This window comes from Fomitiporia mediterranea (genome assembly GCF_000271605.1).
Source record: "Fomitiporia mediterranea MF3/22 unplaced genomic scaffold FOMMEscaffold_4, whole genome shotgun sequence".
Lineage (NCBI taxonomy): Eukaryota > Fungi > Basidiomycota > Agaricomycetes > Hymenochaetales > Hymenochaetaceae > Fomitiporia > Fomitiporia mediterranea.
The window spans coordinates 4,258,068-4,279,255 of NW_006760389.1; the positions used below are offsets into that span (position 1 = coordinate 4,258,068).

Genomic DNA, 21,188 nt, shown 5'->3' on the forward strand with positions numbered 1-21,188 from the left:
AGAGGTTTCCACAAAAGGCAAGTATTTGATTAATCAGCACCATTTGTTGAGTCCGACGCCTGTCCTCGCGTTACCCTCGTTGTTGTCGTCCATCGTTTCTCATCGTCCGTTTTGGCGTCAAAAACCAGTCGCTCTTTGCCTCCTTCCTTCACCAACGAAATGCAATCCTTCATCACCCTCTCTTTCCTCGCAGCGGCCACCGTCGTGCGTGCTCAATACGTGAGTCTTCTCCCGTTTTCGTCTCGATCCCCCCTTCCCAGTCGCTTGACTACGGCCAGACCGCGTTCTCTGTGGCGAACGTGTTTTCGTGAATTGTTTGATACTGACCTACACTTTTTCTTCTTTGTTATTAGTCCTCGTCTTCGTCCGCCACGCCAACATCAAGTGCGGTGACCCTCATTCCTACGGGCATTAGCTCGGGTTGCTCGTCTTTCTTGCAGTCGCTTGACAGCAACTCGACTCTCACGTCATACGTTGCGCCGATTGTCAATGCAACGTCAGCGTTCAGCCCGTACGCAAATAGCACGAATGCTTCCAGTAACGCCGTGAACACCGTTCTCGGCTCACTCTGCGCGTCTTCGTCAACGTCCGATGATTCTGCAATCCGTACCCAGCTCAGCTCTTTCTACAGCTCGTGCACAAACGAGCTCACTGGATCGTCATCCAACAAGGATGTCATTCGAATTTACGATGTCCTTTATGCCATTGTCCCGATGAAAAAGGCCGTTTGTTCGAAGGATGACAGCGGGAATTACTGCGTCAACCAGATCTCATCATCGGTTAGCTCCGCATCAGCTCCGGGTGGTGGCACCTCCAAGTCCGTTACATCTACAGGACAGAGTACCTATGAACTCGTGCAGAACAACCTCTGGTCGTATTCCGGTTCTCTCTCGAAGCGCGCCGATAGCGATGGTGCAGCTCTGATCCCGAACACGACAACTTACCGATCTTCGAACTTGCCGTTCCTCTTCCTTACGCCGAGCCTGTCCTCCGACAAACTTTGCGTCTCATGCACACGCTCCGTTCTCTCAGCATACATGAACTTCGAGCAGTCCGTTCCTTACGCACTTGGTATTGCAAACAGCCCCATGCTTGGCGGCCAGCCTGAATTGTACAGTGCCGTCAACAGCACGTGCGGTTCCAACTTCATGAACGGTGCTGTCCAGGCCGCTGGTGGTTTGTCAGGTGGTATCGTTGGCAGCGGAGCTCCACATCTCACTCCCGAGGGCGGTATGATCACTGCGGCAGCTGCAGCCATCCTTGGTCTTGTCGCTGTGCTGTAAATGCCCTCAGAATATGCATGCATGCAACAAAGATTCATTTGGAATTGGTTATGTTTGTTATCGGACTGTTGTTGGGTTTCCCTACCATTTCCGCTTAATGTGGAATATCTTACATTCGGCCTGTGCGCCATAGAAGCGCCTTGTTTGCTTTCAACTTGGTTTGATACGAATGTCGTAAACAGTTATACCTAGTTTAATGTTCACCCTCGCTGTGCGGACGGTCCATCCCTCCATTCTCTTCTGTTTGCCGTCTTGTCCCCCATTCTTTATTTGTACCCTTTTCGCTTCGCGTATTGAACATATACCCAGCGTGGATGTTTGTAACTTGCGCTATTTCTTGATAAATAAGGCACAATGTGTCTCCTGCCGCAATCTGTTCTGCAGTAATGAGTGCATACCTGAGTTTGTCTATGCAAAAATGTTTATTTTCGGAGTTTGAGTGAGCGTTGGCTCCCATGACCTGCGCTTGTTCTTCCCAAGTTCCACGATCCGGATCCTCCAGGTCAGCAAGACTCAATCATGCATCATCCTTCCTTCGTTCCTGCCTTCATCCGCGGGGGTACGTGCTACAGGGCCCGTTGAGAGTATTAGCAACACCAGTTGAATGGACAACCTCAAATTGTTTGAGCAATCTCGTCTGCTATGGCGCCCACCAAACCCATCCCGAACGCGTGTCGAGGCATTCAGAAGGTTCGTCAATCACAAGCACGGTCTGCGACTCAGTACGCGTATTCCTCTTAATTGTCCTCAATGTTGCGGTATCTCATGAATTTTATGTTTTTCTAACAGAGGATTATGAAGATTTTCACGCGTACTCAGTACAAGATTATACATTCTGGCTCGATCTGTGGGAATTTCTAGGGATTACAAGTAGTATTCCACCAGATCCGTTGAGAGTAAGTCTTTTAAAAATGTGATGTGGATGCGCTATGCTCATTTACTCCTAGATTGTAGAGCCCGGACGAGCTCCTTATCTCCCTAATTGGTTTCCAGGAGCTCGTCTAAACTATGCAGAGAATCTTCTCTGCCGATCGGATGACGGCATTGCAATAACATTTGCTCGTGAAAATGCTCTAGATTCAGGTATAGATGCGAAGGAACGCTCTCGCAGGATACAGGACGTGACCTGGCGAGAACTCAGGAAGATGGTTGGCCAATTGACGGCCGGGTTGAGAGCGGAGGGCGTAACAATCGGTGATAGAGTTGCAGGTAAGCTTCGAGATCCTATATCGTATACAATATACTAAACACAGTTCACCGTAGCCATTCTTATGAATTCACCGATTGCTGTTGCTCTGGCACTTGCTGTGTCCGCAGTCGGTGGCATCCTTTCGCCGACTGCGCCTGACATGGGAACGCAAGGGATTCTTGAACGTTATCGTCAAATTCGGCCGAGACTCTTGGTGGCGGAGACCAGTGCAATTTACACAGGAAAGTCTATGGATTTGCTACCTAAATTACGTGAAGTGGCCAGGGCTTTGAGTGATTATGATCTTAAGAAGGTCGTCCTCGTGCCTGGCGCGGCGGCGACCTCTACGGGAATACGTGATGTGCCGTTAAGGTGAATTATCTTTCGTGTTATATTGATATTCGTGAATGGAACTAAAACACGTCTTAGTGTGACGCTTGACGAGTTTGTGGCATCCGGGTTGTCATATAGCGGTGCTCTGACGTTTGAGCAATTACCTTTTAATCAACCGCTATACATCCTTTTCTCTTCAGGCACTAGTGGTCCTCCGAAGTGTATCGTTCACTCTGCTGGAGTAAGCTGTATCCGGTGCATCCTGTGACTCTCTTGGTAGTACTGAAATTGCAATCCTTGTGCAGGGCGTCCTGCTACAAAACAAGAAAGACAATGCACTGGGGTTTGGTATGGGCGTTGATGACACGTACTTTCAATTCACGACAGTACGTCAATTCATCTTCTTGCATTGCAACTTTGATAAGATGTAGAATTGCAGACAGGCTGGATGATGTGGCCGTTCATGCTGGCTGCTCTCGCGGGCGGGACGCGCCTCATTGCCTATGATGGATCCCCTTTTTATCCCGATGTCAAAGAATTTCTAAAGTTCGTTAGCGAGCAGCGGTATGTTGAACGACAAATACCAGGGCTGAATGCATAGCTCACGGTCTAGTTAGCATAACAGTATTTGGAACAAGCCCTCGGTTCTTGTCTGAGTTGCATTCACGAGGAATCCACCCACGTGCGTCAATACCTATTTACATTGAGCAAAGATTGAATGAACCCGTTGTAGTCGATCTCGCACCTTTCGATTCTCTTCGTATCCTCTTTTCGACCGGTTCTGTTCTTACTGCTCCGATGTTCGAGTGGACTCAGCACGCGTTTGGAGAAAATGTACATGTTCTTTCCGGGTCTGGAGGAACGGACATTTGTGGACCATGTAAAGTTTCTTGCAGTATTTCTACAAACGTGTGATTCTAACTGCTAAATATCAGTCGTCGGCGGTGTTGAGAGCCGTCCTGTATACAGCGGAGGTATGCTTTCGACCCCGTCTTTACTATAGAACTGTGGTTAACAAGTGTATTTTTTTGGACAGAGATTCAGGGCAAATGTTTAGGAATGGCCGTTGAAATCTTTGATCCTGAAGGTAGAAATATTGAGAACACTGGAACACCAGGAGAGCTTGTTTGCACGCGCCCTCATCCAAGCCTACCAGTCAGCTTTTGGAACGACAACGATGGTGAGAAGTTGCGTAAAGCTTACTTTGATACGTATCCAGGTAAGTAACCCGTTGAAATGTACGAACATCATGGGTTTAAGTGACCAATGTGTTTTGAATTGGCCCCTAGGTGTCTGGAGGCAAGGAGACTTCCTTGCCCTTAATCCACGTACAAAGGGTCTGATGATTCTCGGGCGCAGGTCAGTACAAAGCGTTTCTGCTGGTCCAACTACAAATCGCTAATTTATAAAAGTGACGGTGTCCTAAATCCGTCCGGAGTACGCTTTGGTTCGGCCGAGATTTATGCAGTGCTGGAATCGCCGCCGCCCCCATACCAGTTTTCGCAAGCTATTGCTGATGCTTTGTGTGTTGGCCAACGTCGTGATAGGGATAAGGACGAGCGTGTCCTCCTGTTTCTGCTGATGCGCCCTGGACACAGGCTAACATCCGAGCTCAAGAGAGATATCCGAGAATCAATCAAGAAGGCTCTCAGCGCAAGGCACGTACCCGCCTATATCTTCGAGGTCGACGACATTCCGGTACGTCCGCGACGAATTGTATTATTAATCCCTGCACGGGCTAATTCATTATTACAGTACACTGTAAACAGTAAGAAGATCGAGATTGCTGTTAAGCAGATTGTCTCGGGCTCGAAGTTGAAGCCGAGTGGAACCGTTGCAAATCCAGAGTCACTCAAACAGTATTACAGATTCTATGAGATAGAATTACTGGATGAATCTGGTCATCCTGTAACAGATCAGAAAGCAAAGCCTAAGCTGTAGTCTCAATAAAATAATTGGATTTTTTGACTAGTATTGCTGGATTGATGTTATATAAATATTAGCATTGTACATCATTGTGTGAAAATGCTGTAATCCTCTTCTTAACTGGACTATTTCAGTCATATATATTTAAATTGATGGGTTATTTAAATAACTAAAATCTACATATAATATGTTTATTGTAAGATATGTCCTTATGCAACCTTCAAGGAAGACTATTAGGAATTTAGTGCAAGAATTATCTGTAAACATCTAATATAGTATATAATTGCTTTATTCAAACAGTGTACTATGTATAGTATATATTTCTTTATTATACTATTATATAACTATGTATATGTTTTAAGTAAAGTTCATGTATACTGTATTTCCTTTGCACTTTTTATATAAAATACTTATATATACATTACCGTTATAAGTGAATTTGTAATCTATTGTCATTCAGCTGAATTCGCATAATCATAATTATGGTAAAACTTAACTTTCTGTAAAATAATATATTGAATTATAATCCTGTTTTAGAGTGAAAAGTCTTCCTTCAATTTACACACACTTTCAGATGATGAGAAGAACAGCAGGAAGTGACCTTTTTCTTCATTATTAAGCAGACTGTAACAGAACAACATAGTAATGCACTGGCAAACACATTTATGAACTGTCGTAGCACAAATAAATGCAAATAAGTACGGAATTATCGGTACAGTGATTCATTGACTGAAGAAGCATTGAAGGTGACCGATGCAGGAAAAAAAAACATGAAACAATCAACGATACTCTGCACCACAGTCTCCGATGATTGTGATAAGCTTCCTTCCATTTGATTGATCCAGGATTGCCTCTATCTGTTGCTTGTCCTCCCCAGTCAGGCTGAAGGAAAATACGCGACGGTTATCTTCCGTGTGTGCTGAGAGTCCGAGACGTGTACCTTGAATCAAGAAATTTGGGGTGCTCACAAATGAAACGGTGAAGTAATGAAAGGTGTAGTTCTTACGTACCAACAAGAACGGCCCCGACGAAGGGATGCTGAAGAACCCATCGCGTTGCCACATTCGCGATGCTCACTCCACCGTGTCTGTCTCCGATGGCTCGCAACACGGAAAGAAGCGATTGAAAGAGCATCCAATCACCCCACGCTTTGATGATCATGTCCAAGTACTGCCATCACGGGGGTTGCGCATCGGAACAAAGCATGAGTAATCCACGAAGTTGATGTAAATTTAGTTTGAGCCGGAACACGGACCTTCCGCTGTGATGGTGTCATTGATCCTTGATATGCTTCGGGCTCCGGCTTTCCGAGCCATTCATCTGCGAGAAACCCGCCACACTGCAATGCACGGGTTTAAGATCAGCATTGCAGAACAGGGCGGTGCCGTCGCAGACTGGTAAATCCGAGGTCGGACGGAGACAGGATGATCCCAGATTGTACATACCAGAGTTCCGTAGGTGAGGAGCTTGATTCCATGCTTCTCGCACACATGGTCCATGCCGTGCAAAGGTCGCGTGTCGATCAACGAGAACTGTTGATGGAAAACAATTCACAAGCTTCATTCGCGAGTAAAGATGCCGAAAATGACGAGAAACCACTTGCCTGTACCTGGTTTGAAATGATGGCTCCTGGGCCCAGCTGTGTGCATATCTCGTCTGTCCTGATAGCGTCAAAGTTACACAGTCCAATGGCCTTGATCATTCCCTCCCTCTGAAGGGCCTGAAGGTGAGTAAGTGCCTCAAGGTAACCTTTGTCGGAATAATCTTGCCAGTGAAACTGATTGAGAATCTCGAGGGTCAGTTCCGAGCAGACTGTCCGAACGAAGGTTGCGTACCTGGAGGATATCGACTGATTGACATTTCATCCGGACGAGACGTTCATTGATCGCCGCCTCTACGACCGCCCGGGTGGGAGTCGTTTGCCTGAACACGCACCATTTTGTGGCTCCGACTACGCTCGTGGGATCGGCCAAGCTTTGCCTGAATTCACCCTGCAAGTGTAAAGTGACGTGAACGCCGAGGGAAACGCATAAGCGGGAAAACGACTGACAAATAGAAGTTCGGCGCTGCCATAGTGGTCAGCTAATGATGCGTAAGTCTCATACGTGCATGCTTTGTCTATGACTGCCAAGGAGAACTTACCCTGTAAATGTTTTGAAAGAGTCGAGACGAAGATGAGTATATCGACCTGAGGCACAGAGGTGCATAAATCAGACTTGCCATGTCTAAGGCAATTGGATGTTAGTGAAAAAGCTCATGCAAATTACAGTCCAGCATACCAAATGCAATGAAGCCTTCGTCAAAATGTCGCTTCATCTCGGAGCGAATCTTGCTGACTGGTGCCGTTCCCCATGCATTGCTAGATAATTGCCACAAGCCAACGAAGAGGCGAGGTACAGTGAAAGGGCCAAGTTTGACGGTTTCCATTGTCTGTAGAGAGCTTAAGCGTTTAGCCTCAGGTATCTTGACTGAACCGTTGCAACAAAGCAACTGCTTGCTAGGGGAATGATGTTCATTGGCAACACCAAGAACCCTTTTATAGAAAGGGATTGGTATGCTTATGCGCGATGACTAGCTAAGTCCATGTATCCCGGAGCGGCTGTGCAATAGTCTTCGTTGGAATATGCGAGTGGCCTTGTCACTCGTCAAGTAAATAAGACAGTAGCTCCAACATCGAGATCTTTATTGACTGATGAGGCGCAGGTGTAGTGGGTGATAGATGAAGAACTACGGTTGAAACGAGAAGCATTTGTCCTCGTAACATGCATGCCCGTTTGAATGCCGGACAGAGGAAGTGTACTCCCCTGACAAGGATAATTTGAAGAGGCTCAAATGTACCACGTAACAAGGGCAGATACAATCTGTGCAACGAATGAATAGTCTAATCAGACCTGCTCACGCTCATCCGGGGGACTACGACAAATACAGCAACGACCGGATGTCATCTCTCTCGTGGCTTGATCGTCACGTACTTCTTTTCGAAGACAAGATAAGCGACCAGGGCTCAGTTTAGCGCGGCGCTCCGGCGTCTCGATGTCCTGCTAGAAACCAGTCAACGTCGTTTCAGGTCTCTCAAGTAATCATTTCCAATTCTGTCCGGCCTCAATGATCATGGAGATCGGTGCTGGCATCTGATACACTCGGGCCAATGAAAGGGGTCTGACGTCGGCTTCTTGTTTTTATAAGCCCGATAATATAAAAGTTTCGCGTGCGTAGATCATCTATAAAGCGTGGCTTGAAAGCCAGTAGCTCAACTGTACCATCGCCTTGCACTCAGAGCACATCATCCCCCATCTCATCTTGACAAATGCCTGCTCCAGAAGTCGACACTAGTACTATAAGCGCACGTCCCGCACTCGGACATGTGTGAGTACCGCCAACTCATGCTATGCGCTATGCTGCACCGCTCATTGCAGTTCGTTGCCAGAAACCTAATGGTCGATACTTTGATCGCCAATGCATCTCTCGACGAGTAAGTTGGATTTTGTCATGAGCATCGAACTGCGACACGTACTGATCTGAGCCATGATCTCCCTGCAGTCTCCGAACGATCGTCCGCTCCATGCTCGCAACAAGCCCACCAAGCGTTGCAGCTTGTTTTGTATCCGCAGCACGCGGCTGCCTCAGTCAATCCATGGAACGGGGCATAAGCAAACAACCAGTGCTCTTCGAACAGCGAGAACGGCACGGACGGGTCGAGATCACACCTAGCGCTTGTCTAACCAGCCTGTTGTCATATACACGCACGCTTTACGGTGCCGGCATGGGATTTGAAAGCCTAGATACTCTGTCTAGGATTGTACATGCAACTGCTGGATTGCGGTGGGACGCAGACGACCGGCTGGTCCTTGACCTTGCTATCATCGATGCAGATGTCAGCCAGGCAATTCAAAGCTGCCGAGAGGAATACACAGCGGGCAATGTCCGAGATATTAACACTGCTAGAACAGCACTACGGAAGCTCCGAGCGGCGTTGACGGAGTGCCGAGCGGAGGTGGAGAGCTGGGGCGGCGAGTTCCCGTTTTACAGAGGAAGTGCCAACGCGGATTATTTACACCTGTAGCATACTGATATGTTCAATTATTCCAATAAACTATGCCGATACATCCTGTGTGTTACGCAAAAATAAAATAGCCTCGTGTGACAGGAGTGGCAAATGAAAACAACAGTGCGTAGACCGGGCCCCGCAGCTGGAGACAACAACGACCGGTATCAGGCGTTGGCAGATGTGGGATGGCGAGTTGCGATGCATGGTCGAGAGGAGGTCCAAGGAATCAGGGAGGAGACACTGCTGTCCAGTCTCGGTTGCACAGCGCGCTGGAGGGCTGTGAGACAGTGAGAGCAGGTGACGAGGAATCAGAACAACAATTTTAGTAGTCTCCGCTTGAAATGAGACGAGAATCTCGAGATGTGCATGTGGACCGGATAATGGCGCTAGCGGTAACACTGGCTTCAGTATGGCACTTGCACTAGCTTGCTTGCACTTGCATGATGGATGCACAAGTCAGAGTTCATTTCAGGCAACGCGTGTAACGGTTGATGTTTGTTTGTATTTCTCATCTCAATTTGGGACTTGTCCTTGTCTCTCAGCCCTCTCTGTGTGTCTTGTCTGTCATGTTCTCTTACAATCCAAATAGATTATCCACAGAACATCAGGCTTCGCGAAGTACAGGTTCAATGCGCCGCGTGAATTTATTGCATCTGTGCATAGCTGTCTAATGAACCATATCCTCTCTTCTCTTCCTTCCTTACCTTCCTGCTTGTCTCATATACTGTATCCCGCGGCCATGGATGTTTGAGAGAACCTTGATCCCCAGCTGCACGGGCTCCCTTCCCACCTCCCACCTGCCCACACTTCCCTGCTCTTCTTTCCTTCTCTGTGTGTACAAATTCGGAACAGAAGCCGATATAGTCGTGTTTCCAATATTCTGTCAATTCAGCCACAGAGGTAGATCCGACAATCCATCGTTATCCGGTATTATCAGCGCGAACGTTGGTACACCGAGTTGTACCAGTGCTGCTGCTCGTGCTAGAGCACTAGGAACCTCGGAGCCAACTCGCTCTAGCATGACCTCCGGACTGAGGCAGTACGGCGGGCCTAACCATTTGCACTCGGAAGGAACAAAAGTCTATTTTTTGCTGTCAAAATTGTCATCAACAGAGACGAGTAAATCATAGATCAAGATTGGGACGTCTTCTACTACGTAGTGTCATCCGCCGGGACGAGATTGTAGCCTTGCAGAGTTGGCCGACTCGCAAACACCGTTTCACGTCAGCGGGGAATTTTCCGCGGTACCAGGAACGTCCAGGAACAGCAGGAACAGCAGGAACAGGTGCCATTGTGTCAAAGTCTAAAGGTTACAGCCTTTCTGACGTCTACAACAGCTCCAAACTTTCAGAATTGTGCCAAGAACAATTGATAAATATGACTTCACGGCAAACAAGGAGATCTTGTTCTAGCGATTCGCGGTTATAACACTGACACAAGAGGGGAGGCTTGATGGCTGGGAGCAGGACCGAATAACCGGAAGACACTCCCAGAATCAGAGACTACCTGTGTCATCCGGGCTCAACAAGGAAGTAGCTCATCGAGGCTTCTTACCGGTGTCTTTGACACCTCTGAGGCATGAAGTTGAAAGACCGAAGTGTGGTCATGCGCTAGAAGTAGCTCAATTAAAGGCTAACTTTGCATATACAGTGTCAAAATTGTCTGGAACAAACGGCCAAACGAGTCCGAAGATTTCCCAGAAAATTTCGAACAATCTAGGCAAGAGATAGAGACAAGTCCCTGATATGCCTATCAGCGATGCTCTTAGCACTTAAGTCAGCTTGAACATCGCAGCTAAGATGGTAGAGCGCCAGGTTGCATTGTGCCGGATAGCTGTGTCAGATTATACAATATATTCCAGGAAGAGGCCGTGGCATAGCAAGGTAGTTTATCAGTGGAAGTCAGAGAGCTTGACTTGAACCACTAGGGCTGATCACTTGACAGACTGGAGAGCCGAAAATCGACAGAGAAGATAGCCCTGACGTCTTTGCAATGGCAGAGCAGCATCAGAGTGTTCGCCAGTTTTAATTAATAGCGGTTGAGCGCTCAGTCACATAGGGTGTCAGAAGGAATTCTGAGAAGGCATCTTCAATACTTCGGTGCTTCAGCCTAGAGGGATAAATGGAATACATGAAACGAATTCCTCGCATTTCACGAAAGAAATCTGGTGCAACAAAGTCTCTGTAAAGCGAGTTTCACGGACACTCTATTTCAGTGACAAGATGAAAGACTGAATGAAACGATTTCGATCAGAATAACACTGGGCGGGACACACTATAATCTCATTTAGTATTTTACGACATCGTTAAAGACCGAAATCTTCAGCGCGTCAGGGCTTTATGGGAAGGAATTCAGGCGTTCGATGGTCAATATGCCGAAATTTGACCTGAGCACAACTAAAAACAAGTGCTACGGCATCGCTGCCATTATCAAATACATGACAAGACGGGTTAACGCGGGCTTACAATGCCATATAACTTCATGACATTGTAGCATCCCAGCCAAAGAAGCTGCACGCAAAGTTTACCTTATACGGACTGCTCGGAATGAGGTTCCATGTATTTATGATGTATGCAGCAGTCCCGAGCCGCAAACTCGAAAAGCAATCTTCACAGAGTGAAACGAGTATGGTGGGAAGTAGTACACCACATTCAGCTATGTCAGTCCCAGATTTGATCAGTGTTAGAGAAAGAACTTATCGGATATTGTTTTCCAACTCGGATAGCATCGGATACGTTGTAAACGCCACATGTACGTTTCAAGAACCAATGTGCATGTGGTCCCGATACAACGCCATATGTACACTTCATGTTGCTATACCAAGGGCCGAATGATTGGAACAGGCTATGAGTCACGATTGGGTTGGTTTGAGGTTAGCATCATTGGCTCCCTTGGAGACTTGGAGATTTGAGCGCATCAGCGCGAAATTGCGGCAAAGATTATATCCAGGACCCAGTACTGCAAGCGGTTCCATTTACTAACGCTAATTTGTGAATCTCGCATTAAGTCATCTAGGACTCGCAAAGCGCGCAATGTTCGTTCTCTATTCGCAGCAGACGTTGAGGGAGACATGACCGACATTTCGGTAAAGGATGGCGATGCGGAAATTCGATTAAATCAGACTTGAATATTCTGCCATGGGCTGCGTATGTCGTAGTTAAGCGATCAGTAGCTGTAAGAGAGTTGTAAATGCCGTTCAGACCGGGATAACTCGATAATCCTTTTGCATAATTCTGGATGCACAAATTCATTGACCCTGGATGCTATTCGGAGTCCTCGGTATAGATCACAAAGGATATCTGCCTTCGGTCATATTTTGGTATCCGAAGGTGCGTGCTAAGCCGCCGTGTCTTCCCCCTATCCCGTTCAAGAGGCACGCATCATTCCAAGTATCCATTCTCAATTGCCTCGTGTAGAATCTGTTATCTTGATGAACGACTAGACCATGCAAGCCGTGTAGGCTTTGGGAATGCGACTATCGGCAATATTTCGTTTCCAAGAAAGTCGCTGTTCCGAAGCGGGACCCGGCGAATTTACGGGGGGAGGGAGGACATGATATTACACTGACCAGTCTAATGCTGGCAAAGTTAGTGTACACATGATGAGCACATTGCAGCATTAGCACCTGTGCTGTGATGGTCATGCGAGTGCGACCAGTTCAAAGAACCGTAGATGACTTGCCGCGTTACAGCCCCAGCTTGCTGTTAAAAGTACAGGCGGAGCAAGGAGATAACCAAGTCAATGCCAAACCCTTCGCCCGGTAAACATGATAATGTCCATTGATGACGGTAGAACCAAGAAACTGGCGACGCTGCGATGCAACTTTCTATCTCGTTGCGCGAACATCGTCTACCTATTGATTCGGATCCAGGCGGAGCTAAATTCTTGCAAGTTTGCATCAAACGAACGTGCTCGTGTCGATTGTGACAGCATCGATGGTCAGGCTAGGAAAAGTGCAACACAAAACGGTATCTGGTCCATGAACTCCGAGGCGTCCCAGAGGGGGGACAGAACAAAGTTGGCCTGGAATGGAGAATGCGAAGATCCATGGTAGTGATTCCAGCCGACCTCGAGCCGTCAATACGGTGATACTGCTCAGGGCAGCTCTTGTGCAAAGAAGAATGCACGTGCAATTGAATGCATAGCCCAGCATGTTTGCTTCCACACTACGCGAAATATCAGTCAATGATAGCTACGGAAAAATTAAATGCATGGAATCACAAACAAAACAGCAACCATAGCCACAGACCAGGTTTCGGGTATCATTCTTGGCGGACGAGAATTAGGGATGTATGATGTATTACTCCCTCTAAACTTGTTCTGTGGGATAAACAGATCGCTGATGTTAGTGTTTCCGTATCCAAGAAGCCCATTGCTGGATGCAATTGCCAATCTCAGGCTCCCGAAAGCACAAGTGCGCTGTGATCAAACTTTCCCTACTCTATGCACACAGGGCATGACTACTTACTCGATATTCCAGGGAACGAAGCATTCGATACATCCCGAGTCGAATGAACTTGTTATCCGTATGATGTGCACAAGAGGACGACTAAGCGACCATCTCGGCCTAGTAAGACGTTTATGACTAAGCGTGCATCTACTCGAACAACACAAATCACTGATTGCTATCAGACTTGGGACAGTACCTCACAACGACGGCATGTAAAGAACTGATAAAGCAGTTCTGCTGGCAGTGCGACTACTTTCAAGGTTATGGAGAAGATATATTATAGTGTAAAATATGTTCGTAAATGAAGCACTTCCTTCGGTATCGGATATGGTGTAACGGCTAACATTGCCGCCTCTCAATTTGGTTCGCGGCAGCTCGGGGTTCGATTCCCCGTATCCGAATAAGGAGGCTAGGAATTCCAACTTTTTCGTCATATTCTTTTTCCACTGCGGACGCGTTAACAATACTTTTTCTGTGTCTTCCTTCACAGTACTGTACGCTCCACTCGAGCTCAGTTCTGAATAACTGTACCGGCATATTCACACATGCAGGCATGATCCCTAAAAAATACTACTTACTGCTACTACTAGTACTAGACTTTCCGGACCGCGGTTGTTCCGATGACGGATAAATTCATGTTCCGTTAACTTACAATAGTGCTAGTTACAGTCAGCATCCACCCACGCTGACCGATGCACGACGATTGCCTGCTCCGTCTCCGCTCCTCGTCGGAGTCACCTCACGTATATCCCATGCCCTCGCTATTCAGAGTAGCACTGCAGGATGGATGCGGCGCCGCACAGTGATGTATCTACAATGGTAAACGGCAACGGTGTTTCCAGTGCCCGCACAACCAGCGAAGTCCTTGGAAAGGCCGAGCTCGGAAACGAGGGCCGCAACAGCATATTACAAGAAAAAGGGAAGACGATTCTTACGGAGCTCAAGCCAGAGGATGACCCGAAGAAGCTACCGCTTTTCCGCAAATGGCTTGCAGTGGTTGTTATATGCTCGGCAGCATTTTGTACTACGTGCACTTCCTCAATTGTATGTTTCTCCTATTATTATTATTTCTTTTACTATTACTAAACACTATGAATATCGTTCATCACAGGCATCGGCAGCTGAAGATGCCGAGAGTATCGAATTCCACGTCTCAAAAGAAGTGACTATCCTCGGAATCAGCCTCTTCGTCGAAGGCATGGGCATCGGTCCTCTTCTCCTAGGCCCGCTTTCTGAATTCTATGGCCGTAATCCCGTGTACTGGGTTTCGTACTTTCTCTTCGTCGTGTTCTCTTTTCCGGTTGCATTCGCACCAAATATAGGTTTGCTAGCACAGTACCATCCGTTTATCATTGCGCTGATTTTAATCATCTTTTAGTTGTGTTTTTAATTTTCCGGTTTGTAAGCGGTTTCGTAGGGTCGGCTTTCCTAAGTGTAGCAGGTGGGAGCGTTAGTGACCTCTTCACGAACGATGCCGTGGCTACGTGCGTGCAAGCTCGCTTTACTTCACGGACTTCATGCATTGAATACCGCTCAATCCAGGCCCATGGCGATCTATACCATCTCGCCTTTTGCAGGACCTGTAATTGGACCCTTATTATCTGGATTCATCAACCAAAACACCAATTGGCGCTGGACATACTATATGCAAATTATCTGGGCCTTCACAGAACTTGTTGCTTTAGTGATTGTGCGTTATGTTACCGTCTTGGATTGCATTTCATAACCCCGTTCTTAGTTTGTCCCGGAGACGTATGAGCCAGCCATCCTAAAGAATAAAGCTAGAAGGTGAAGAAGTACCGATGCGCTTCCCCGAATAAACTCTTACGAGGCCGTATGTACACAGATTACGGAAACACCATAACTCGGACATTTACGCTCCATTAGAGTTAGAGCATAAAGGATTATTCCATGCAATATTTTTCAGTTGTTACAAACCATTTGGTAAGCCTTCACAACATGTTCATTGAACTCTCCACTCACATCTTTATAAGAACTTTTGCTTTTTGATAGAATGGCACTTCTTCTAGACTTATGGACTGCACTTGTCCTCGGAATTCTATACCTTGCTTTCCAAGCGTTTCCAATTATTTTTGGTGAAAAGCATGGATTCAACCTGCAAATGGTGGGCTGCAGCTTCTTGGGTATTGGGATTGGTATGTTGCTTGGGACGCTCTCGCAGCCCTATTGGAATAGGTTAGTCATTCCGCTTGGACACAGTAATCAGACCTTACAAGTATGTAGTATTTACAAACGCGAGACGCTCAAGCACGATGGTCATCCGCCACCCGAGATGCGCCTAATAGTAGGAATGCCGGGTGGCATTCTTGTCTCTGTCGGGCTTTTCTGGATCGCTTTCACTACATTCCGTGGCGTGCACTGGATCGTCCCGATGCTTGGGTCAATACCTTTCGGTACTGGGATCGTGTTTGTGTTCACCGCGACATTTACGTACCTCGTTACTGCGTATCGTCCGATCGCCGCCAGTGCTATGGCTGCAAACAGCGCCCTACGCAGTACCTTTGCAGCAGGCTTCCCATTATTTGCGGTGCAGATGTACAATCGTCTCGGAACAGTCGGTGCAACAGCTCTTCTTGCTGGACTGACAGCTATCATGGCTCCTTTACCGTGAGTGACGAGCGAATGACATCTGATTGATAATGGCTGAAAATAAAGTCCTTGCCACAGCTTCATTTTCTACAAATACGGTGCGCAAATTCGCGCACATTCAAAGTACGCGGTAGCATAGAAAAAATTGATGAATGAATCGATCAGTTGTCGTATCTTCTGCTCATTGATCGTTATCTCTTTTACAATGTTATTTGACATGCTCGATGTTTTGGGCTCATGAGTTACCAAATGGACCTTCAATGCGTTGTGGTGGATGAGCCGCTGCCGCAGTTGCGTTGGAGTGACGATATCCACCATCAACTACAATTTCTGCCAAACCAATCTTTAAATGATTGATGCTTTTCTCCCCGAGATGTACGTGGTTCCATCGAGAGGCTTGATGTCTTGTCTCGACCTCGAGGGAGAGAATCACGTAACGAAGAATCAATGTTGATCGAAGCCGATCCACACTCCAACCCAGAAAGACACAACGGACTGATAGATGTAGAATAGAAAGTTGCACAGCAACACTGATGTTCAGTTAGTCTACAATTATCAACTGAGACGCGGTCGCAAAAGATGAGTGTAATAAGAAGTACTACGGGAGGCATTCCGTGTCGTTTCCGAAGAGTGGATCAGATTGATAGCCAGCGTTGACTAATTGCTTTTGCGAGGGATGTCGCGCCCGTCGTAACATAAATTAGGCATAAGTTATACGCCGCTTCCCTCGAGACACCGATGAACTGCACCGTCATGAGCAAGTTTCGCTTTAACATTTTGAAACAGGCACGATACGCACGTCTGAATCCGAGAACTGGCGTTTTTCAACAATGTCAAGGACCCGTTCATAATGCTTGACAGTGTGCGATAGCAAGCCTATCCAGGGATCAGTAGCATCCAGAAAGCAAAGGACAAGTCAAAACGTTACCAATCTGTTGAAAAGCCCGACCGAAGTTGTATTCAATCTCGTCTGCGCGAGGGTCATCAACTGCTGGCCCCCGAAGCGTTCTGTATTTCGCCATAAATCCCATTGCCTGAATAGGACAGCGTGGTAAAGCTTGGCGAACAACTTTTCGAGCGGCGTGAACTAACCTGAGTGATTAGGAAGTTCCGGTTGTCGGACTGACGCTGCATAGCTCTCCCAAGAGAAGCCACCGCCAGAGTCATGCATATTAACGGATCATTCGGAAAATAGTCGTACGCATGCAGGAGATAAACTGAGAAACACGTGAAAGTTTGATCAAATAGCGGACAAATGAACAACTGACATAGTGCCGATTGGTAACTCTTCGCTATAATTAGACTTTGCCCATACAAGGTAGGCATCACAGGATTATTCTTCGTCGGTCTTGACGAACCTCCGTCGCTGATATCTTTCACTGAACGTTCGGGTTCATCTCCGCCATCGTCATCTTCAACCTCGTCAGGGTCCTTTTTTCCGGAGGCTGGAGTTGTAATCATGAAGCGTTGTGTCGTGGGAGTCCAGTGAGCATTTCCTTCCAATGCAGCGGCATGAATACGTATCTCGCGTAGGACGAACTTCTGAAAGCTAGTATTGACAATTTGATCCGCCGGAGATAGACCACTAGCAAGGGCCGCCAAGAACAACCGGACAATCTCATTGTTGAACTGGTACGTCAACATGAGCCTGCGGAATACTTGCAGGACGGTAGCGAACCTCCGAGCATGGAGAGCACATGCTATGCGTATACTTTCAGCTTAGTCATTAATTTATTGGCGCAAAATGGTTGCAACCCACTTGCAATAGTCAAGCGAAGAGTGTCCTGATACTTTTGTCCATTAAAGGCCGTCGACATCATCAAATGCCGGAGAACATCCTCTGCCGCGTCGATCTGTTGCCTCCGGGTCAAGAGGAAGGCGTACTGAAAAAAGGACAGTGTCAGCAAAACAAAAATTCAAATGCAGGACACCAACCTCCATAGCTAAAGTAAGCCACTCATCAAAATGAATACCGCGAAACTGGGTCGCTTCCGCCTTTCGTGACTGTGCCTTCCTCGCTTCCTTGTCATCCTTCTCGCGTTCTTCATGACATAGTTAGCTAGCGTAGCGGGCACGAAGCGAAAGATTCGCTGACCTATTTCTAATTCAAGGCGAGACGCCATCTTCTGTTCGTCGTCTTCCTCTCGTCCGAGTCGGTGTGCCTCTTTTGATGAGCGCACCACCCTTCGATAAGGTCTGGACTAATCATTACGTTAGCGCATTCAGTTATGGAATCTAAACACAACACGGTACCCACAGCTCTCGAGACGAAAAGATGTCGTGCTTCTCTAAACATTTCGAGCAATTTCTCAGCGTTTTCCAGCCATTTGCATTCCGCACTCTCCTCCCCGCTACGCATAGCGTCCCATAACTGCGTCACCCGCTCATACCACGTCTTTGCCTGTTGCTCGTTCTGGAGCTCGATCTCAAGAACTTGTTCACGCGTCAGAGTACTTCGCGGCTTCACAGAGCTTGTCAGCTTAGCCTTCCCTTTCTTCCGCTCCACAAATAGAGACGTCGCAGGACCAGCAGTGTCTTCACGTGGGACGCTGTCGTCTTTGGGAGGTCCAGAGCGTTTCTTGCGGGAATCGATAACTAGGCCTAGTCAGATCGCGATTGTCTCAACAAAATATGCGCATACCTTGATAAACAAGTTCGAGGGCTTTTCTCGGATGTCCACTATCTTCATATATTTCTGCAAGCTTCATTTTCGCTTGGTCGTTCAATGGGTCTGTAGCGATGACTGAAAAAGCCCATAAATCCTGCAGAAGTTCCGTAGTAAATAGACAGAGATACACGCACGATGCTCATATACTTCTATAGCATCGCTGATATCCCCTAAATTCCGCCTGCACTCTGCTGCCTGCATAAGAACATGTACGCTGCTCGTCTGACTCTAAGGTGAGATATGAACGTTATGCGAATGAACTTGTAATCACCGTCGCATCTGACCCCAGCATCTCATAAATCGGCCGCGCTTCAGAATACATAGCGAGTTCATAGTATGTCTCTGCAATCTCCGCGAACAGAGGCGCAAAATCCACAATACTCTCATCCAAAATAATACTTGTATGCATCTACAGCTCGCGTGTCATCAATTCCATTGAGAAAACGTCAACGGTGAAGAAATTTCTCACCCGTCCCTCTTCAATGTCACCTATTTTCAGTCTGGCAATTGCCAGACGATGCCTGGCGTTGATATCAAGGGGATGGAAGCCTTGCTTGATTGCTAAGTTGTCTTCACTACCTTCTCGCACAAACCCTTCCACGTCATATTCTCTGTCATCAGAGCATGTATCCCAGTATTTCTGCCTCGCACGCCCTTGTAACCAACGACACCCTGCACGGATTGCTTTAATAGATTTCTCGTACCACTCCAAAGTGTTGTACAGGTCCGCAAGAACAAGTATTTCCATCAAAGTAAACGCATCAGAGGAGGCTTGCGAATGGCCAACAAAGGCACCTCCACTCGCAGTGAGCGATGGATCAATGGCAATAGACGCCGGTTCTGGTACCTTACCGTCAGGGTAAATGGTTGTGAAGTGATCCAAAGCATCTTGGTAGAGTTGAGCACATAGCTTCAATTCACCTAGTTCAATCAGGATGTGTCGCAGCTCAGATAGAACGAAGGTATCATGAGGAAAACGCTTCAGAATAGCGAGGTACGAGATACGCGCAACAGGAAGGTTGCCGAGTTCCTTCGCAAGGGACGCTCTATCCCAGATTGCGTCGTAGTTAGTCGGATCGAGGCGTATGGCTTTTGCAAGACAATAAAGCGCTTGCTGTGCTTGGCCAGATTCCTGCGACTGACGCGCAAGCTGATGCCACTCTTCTGGATCGTGTCGTAGATGCGCACCAATTATCGAAAGTTGGAGAGCTTTTTCAGTCTCGTGTAATTCGCGGTAGCATGTTGCCAAGACACTCCAAGCAGAAGCAGCCCGTGGTTCAATCCTTATAACTTCGGTCATGATACGAATTGTTTCTTGCAAGTTCCCATCAACATAAGCGGCATTTCCTTCGCCAACGAGAGCGCGGACTTGATGAGAAAGAGCAGGACCTAACCGTCGACCTTTTCCCTACTCAAGATGTTAACTAGTGCTTTTGACAAGTGCCTGGAGCCAGGTACAGCAATACTCGCAATTCAGACAACCTAACAGTAGTTCCAGCTGTTGATACTTCAATGTCGTTTGAAGGGCGGCTGTACCTGGCTCCAGCAACGATTTGTATAACTCACACGTCCTTTGCCCTTCCTGACTCGACCAATCCCAGACGCAGCACGCAAATCAGCTTGGAAATCCTCTTCCACGTCCATTCCACTCGGCGCATCCCATATCCTTCTTATAGTTGCCGAGCTTGCCACATCGTCTGTATCCTGTATAAACCCTATGAGACGACTATGACATTACCATTAGTATCCGAAAGAACACGATTGACTCTCGACTCGAACGCACTCGAAGTCACCTTCAATCTGGTTCTCAATACTACCACCGCCTTCATCTACATCGCGCGCATTGGTACCACCATTTTCTAAGCTTTCCAGGCTCTCCTCAGAACTATCTGACAAGGACTCTGAGCCCGACGATCCACTTTCAGCAGCATAGTCTAACTTCCTATCAATTTACTGTTACTTTTGTGCAAGACAAAGACGAACAGATACCTTGTTCATCTTCAGTATACATGCGAGCAATACAATAAAAGTCGAGTGATTACAGAAAAGTAAAAACGTGCAACGGATTAGAGCTGGTGTTCTTGTAAGATGTAAGTAGAAGTTTCAAATCGTCACTGCTGTGATTCAATTTCAAAATTAGAACAGCACTAGTGCACGTGAGTTTCTCAGTCACATAAATACCCACAGCTATAGTTGCTGATGTCCGGTCCCGGACCGCTCGGACTCGGTCCGGACGCAGGACTGGACTGATGGACCGGTCCTCTACAGTCCGGTCCTCATGGGTCCAGGAGAGGTCCGGTCCTGGGTCCATCATTTTGAGAAATTTCCCGGACTGATGGACTCGTCCGGACCCGGACTGGACTCCGGACCTGAATAACCTGAACTAATGTCTCAAATCTCGTTTCCCATATCTCTAGCTCACTATACTAAAACAGATCATACTCCTTTAAGGATCTTTGAATATTAGCTAGCACTTGCATAGTACATTTTACAAGTTTCTGGCAGTCCAAGCAAAGCAAAACTTTACTCCTGTTCTTTACTGTTCAATGTATGGCTTACTAAACTTGACTCTTCCTATCTGGTTATTGTCTCCTGAAATATTTATTCCCTTTATGTATATTCACTCCTCTCCTGTCCTATGCCAAAGACACTACAGTCCCAGCCACCCTCCCCAGTCAAGC

General features: G+C 47.1%; 7 protein-coding genes and 1 non-coding gene across 8 annotated transcripts; 5 read left to right on the forward strand and 3 right to left on the reverse strand.

The window, feature by feature from the left end:
- Positions 1 to 159: 159 nt before the first annotated feature.
- Positions 160 to 1,283, forward strand: FOMMEDRAFT_27426 (uncharacterized protein; the record flags this gene model as incomplete). The annotated part of the gene is made up of 2 exons (XM_007264980.1): positions 160 to 219; positions 354 to 1,283. The coding sequence occupies 2 exons, from the start codon at positions 160 to 162 to the stop codon at positions 1,281 to 1,283; spliced, it is 990 nt and encodes a 329-aa protein (XP_007265042.1).
- Positions 1,284 to 1,821: 538 nt separating this feature from the next.
- Positions 1,822 to 4,771, forward strand: FOMMEDRAFT_18866 (acetoacetyl-CoA synthetase). Its single transcript, XM_007264981.1, has 14 exons — positions 1,822 to 2,005; positions 2,073 to 2,179; positions 2,231 to 2,492; positions 2,547 to 2,844; positions 2,902 to 3,046; positions 3,111 to 3,191; positions 3,245 to 3,369; positions 3,423 to 3,487; positions 3,539 to 3,685; positions 3,741 to 3,779; positions 3,842 to 4,024; positions 4,095 to 4,164; positions 4,218 to 4,503; positions 4,561 to 4,771. The coding sequence occupies exons 1-14, from the start codon at positions 1,888 to 1,890 to the stop codon at positions 4,744 to 4,746; spliced, it is 2,112 nt and encodes a 703-aa protein (XP_007265043.1). The 5' UTR covers positions 1,822 to 1,887; the 3' UTR covers positions 4,747 to 4,771.
- Positions 4,772 to 5,338: 567 nt separating this feature from the next.
- Positions 5,339 to 7,158, reverse strand: FOMMEDRAFT_105492 (Aldo/keto reductase; the record flags this gene model as incomplete). Its single annotated transcript, XM_007264982.1, has 8 exons — positions 5,339 to 5,671; positions 5,742 to 5,901; positions 5,987 to 6,070; positions 6,177 to 6,263; positions 6,335 to 6,508; positions 6,567 to 6,722; positions 6,782 to 6,813; positions 7,011 to 7,158. The coding sequence occupies 8 exons, from the start codon at positions 7,156 to 7,158 to the stop codon at positions 5,511 to 5,513; spliced, it is 1,002 nt and encodes a 333-aa protein (XP_007265044.1). The 3' UTR covers positions 5,339 to 5,510.
- Positions 7,159 to 8,021: 863 nt separating this feature from the next.
- Positions 8,022 to 8,821, forward strand: FOMMEDRAFT_105495 (uncharacterized protein). The gene is made up of 3 exons (XM_007264983.1): positions 8,022 to 8,097; positions 8,159 to 8,203; positions 8,272 to 8,821. The coding sequence occupies exons 1-3, from the start codon at positions 8,039 to 8,041 to the stop codon at positions 8,792 to 8,794; spliced, it is 627 nt and encodes a 208-aa protein (XP_007265045.1). The 5' UTR covers positions 8,022 to 8,038; the 3' UTR covers positions 8,795 to 8,821.
- A 2,802-nt stretch (positions 8,822 to 11,623) lies between these two features.
- FOMMEDRAFT_154493 (uncharacterized protein) lies at positions 11,624 to 11,860 on the reverse strand (the record flags this gene model as incomplete). The annotated part of the gene is made up of 2 exons (XM_007264984.1): positions 11,624 to 11,677; positions 11,762 to 11,860. 2 exons carry the CDS (start codon positions 11,858 to 11,860, stop codon positions 11,624 to 11,626), a joined length of 153 nt encoding a protein of 50 aa, XP_007265046.1.
- A 1,690-nt stretch (positions 11,861 to 13,550) lies between these two features.
- FOMMEDRAFT_t24 lies at positions 13,551 to 13,630 on the forward strand. The gene has a single exon. It is a non-coding gene; the product is annotated as a tRNA-Glu (tRNA).
- Positions 13,631 to 13,947: 317 nt separating this feature from the next.
- FOMMEDRAFT_166859 (MFS transporter) lies at positions 13,948 to 15,978 on the forward strand (the record flags this gene model as incomplete). The annotated part of the gene is made up of 9 exons (XM_007264985.1): positions 13,948 to 14,273; positions 14,341 to 14,551; positions 14,608 to 14,713; positions 14,772 to 14,919; positions 14,968 to 15,017; positions 15,076 to 15,173; positions 15,224 to 15,425; positions 15,474 to 15,857; positions 15,918 to 15,978. The coding sequence occupies exons 1-9, from the start codon at positions 14,013 to 14,015 to the stop codon at positions 15,976 to 15,978; spliced, it is 1,521 nt and encodes a 506-aa protein (XP_007265047.1). The 5' UTR covers positions 13,948 to 14,012.
- A 362-nt stretch (positions 15,979 to 16,340) lies between these two features.
- On the reverse strand, positions 16,341 to 20,518 carry FOMMEDRAFT_166860 (TPR-like protein; the record flags this gene model as incomplete). The annotated part of the gene is made up of 16 exons (XM_007264986.1): positions 16,341 to 16,582; positions 16,639 to 16,715; positions 16,768 to 16,873; positions 16,932 to 17,056; positions 17,108 to 17,539; positions 17,599 to 17,722; positions 17,775 to 17,881; positions 17,935 to 18,040; positions 18,097 to 18,434; positions 18,481 to 18,582; positions 18,642 to 18,729; positions 18,779 to 18,916; positions 18,977 to 19,915; positions 20,074 to 20,233; positions 20,291 to 20,441; positions 20,491 to 20,518. 16 exons carry the CDS (start codon positions 20,516 to 20,518, stop codon positions 16,475 to 16,477), a joined length of 3,129 nt encoding a protein of 1,042 aa, XP_007265048.1. The 3' UTR covers positions 16,341 to 16,474.
- Positions 20,519 to 21,188: the final 670 nt, after the last annotated feature.

What these genes read in the sequence shown, in the direction of transcription:
- FOMMEDRAFT_105495 (XM_007264983.1), top strand. Translation starts at nt 8,039, where the DNA reads ATGCCTGCTCCAGAAGTCGACACTAGTACTATAAGCGCACGTCCCGCA. An exon ending in CGTCCCGCACTCGGACATGT is followed by an intron (nt 8,098 to 8,158) that starts GTGAGTACCGCC and finishes GTTCGTTGCCAG; the next exon opens with AAACCTAATGGTCGATACTT. An exon ending in GCCAATGCATCTCTCGACGA is followed by an intron (nt 8,204 to 8,271) that starts GTAAGTTGGATT and finishes ATCTCCCTGCAG; the next exon opens with TCTCCGAACGATCGTCCGCT.
- FOMMEDRAFT_18866 (XM_007264981.1), top strand. Translation starts at nt 1,888, where the DNA reads ATGGACAACCTCAAATTGTTTGAGCAATCTCGTCTGCTATGGCGCCCA. An exon ending in AATCGGTGATAGAGTTGCAG is followed by an intron (nt 2,493 to 2,546) that starts GTAAGCTTCGAG and finishes AGTTCACCGTAG; the next exon opens with CCATTCTTATGAATTCACCG. An exon ending in GTATCGTTCACTCTGCTGGA is followed by an intron (nt 3,047 to 3,110) that starts GTAAGCTGTATC and finishes ATCCTTGTGCAG; the next exon opens with GGCGTCCTGCTACAAAACAA.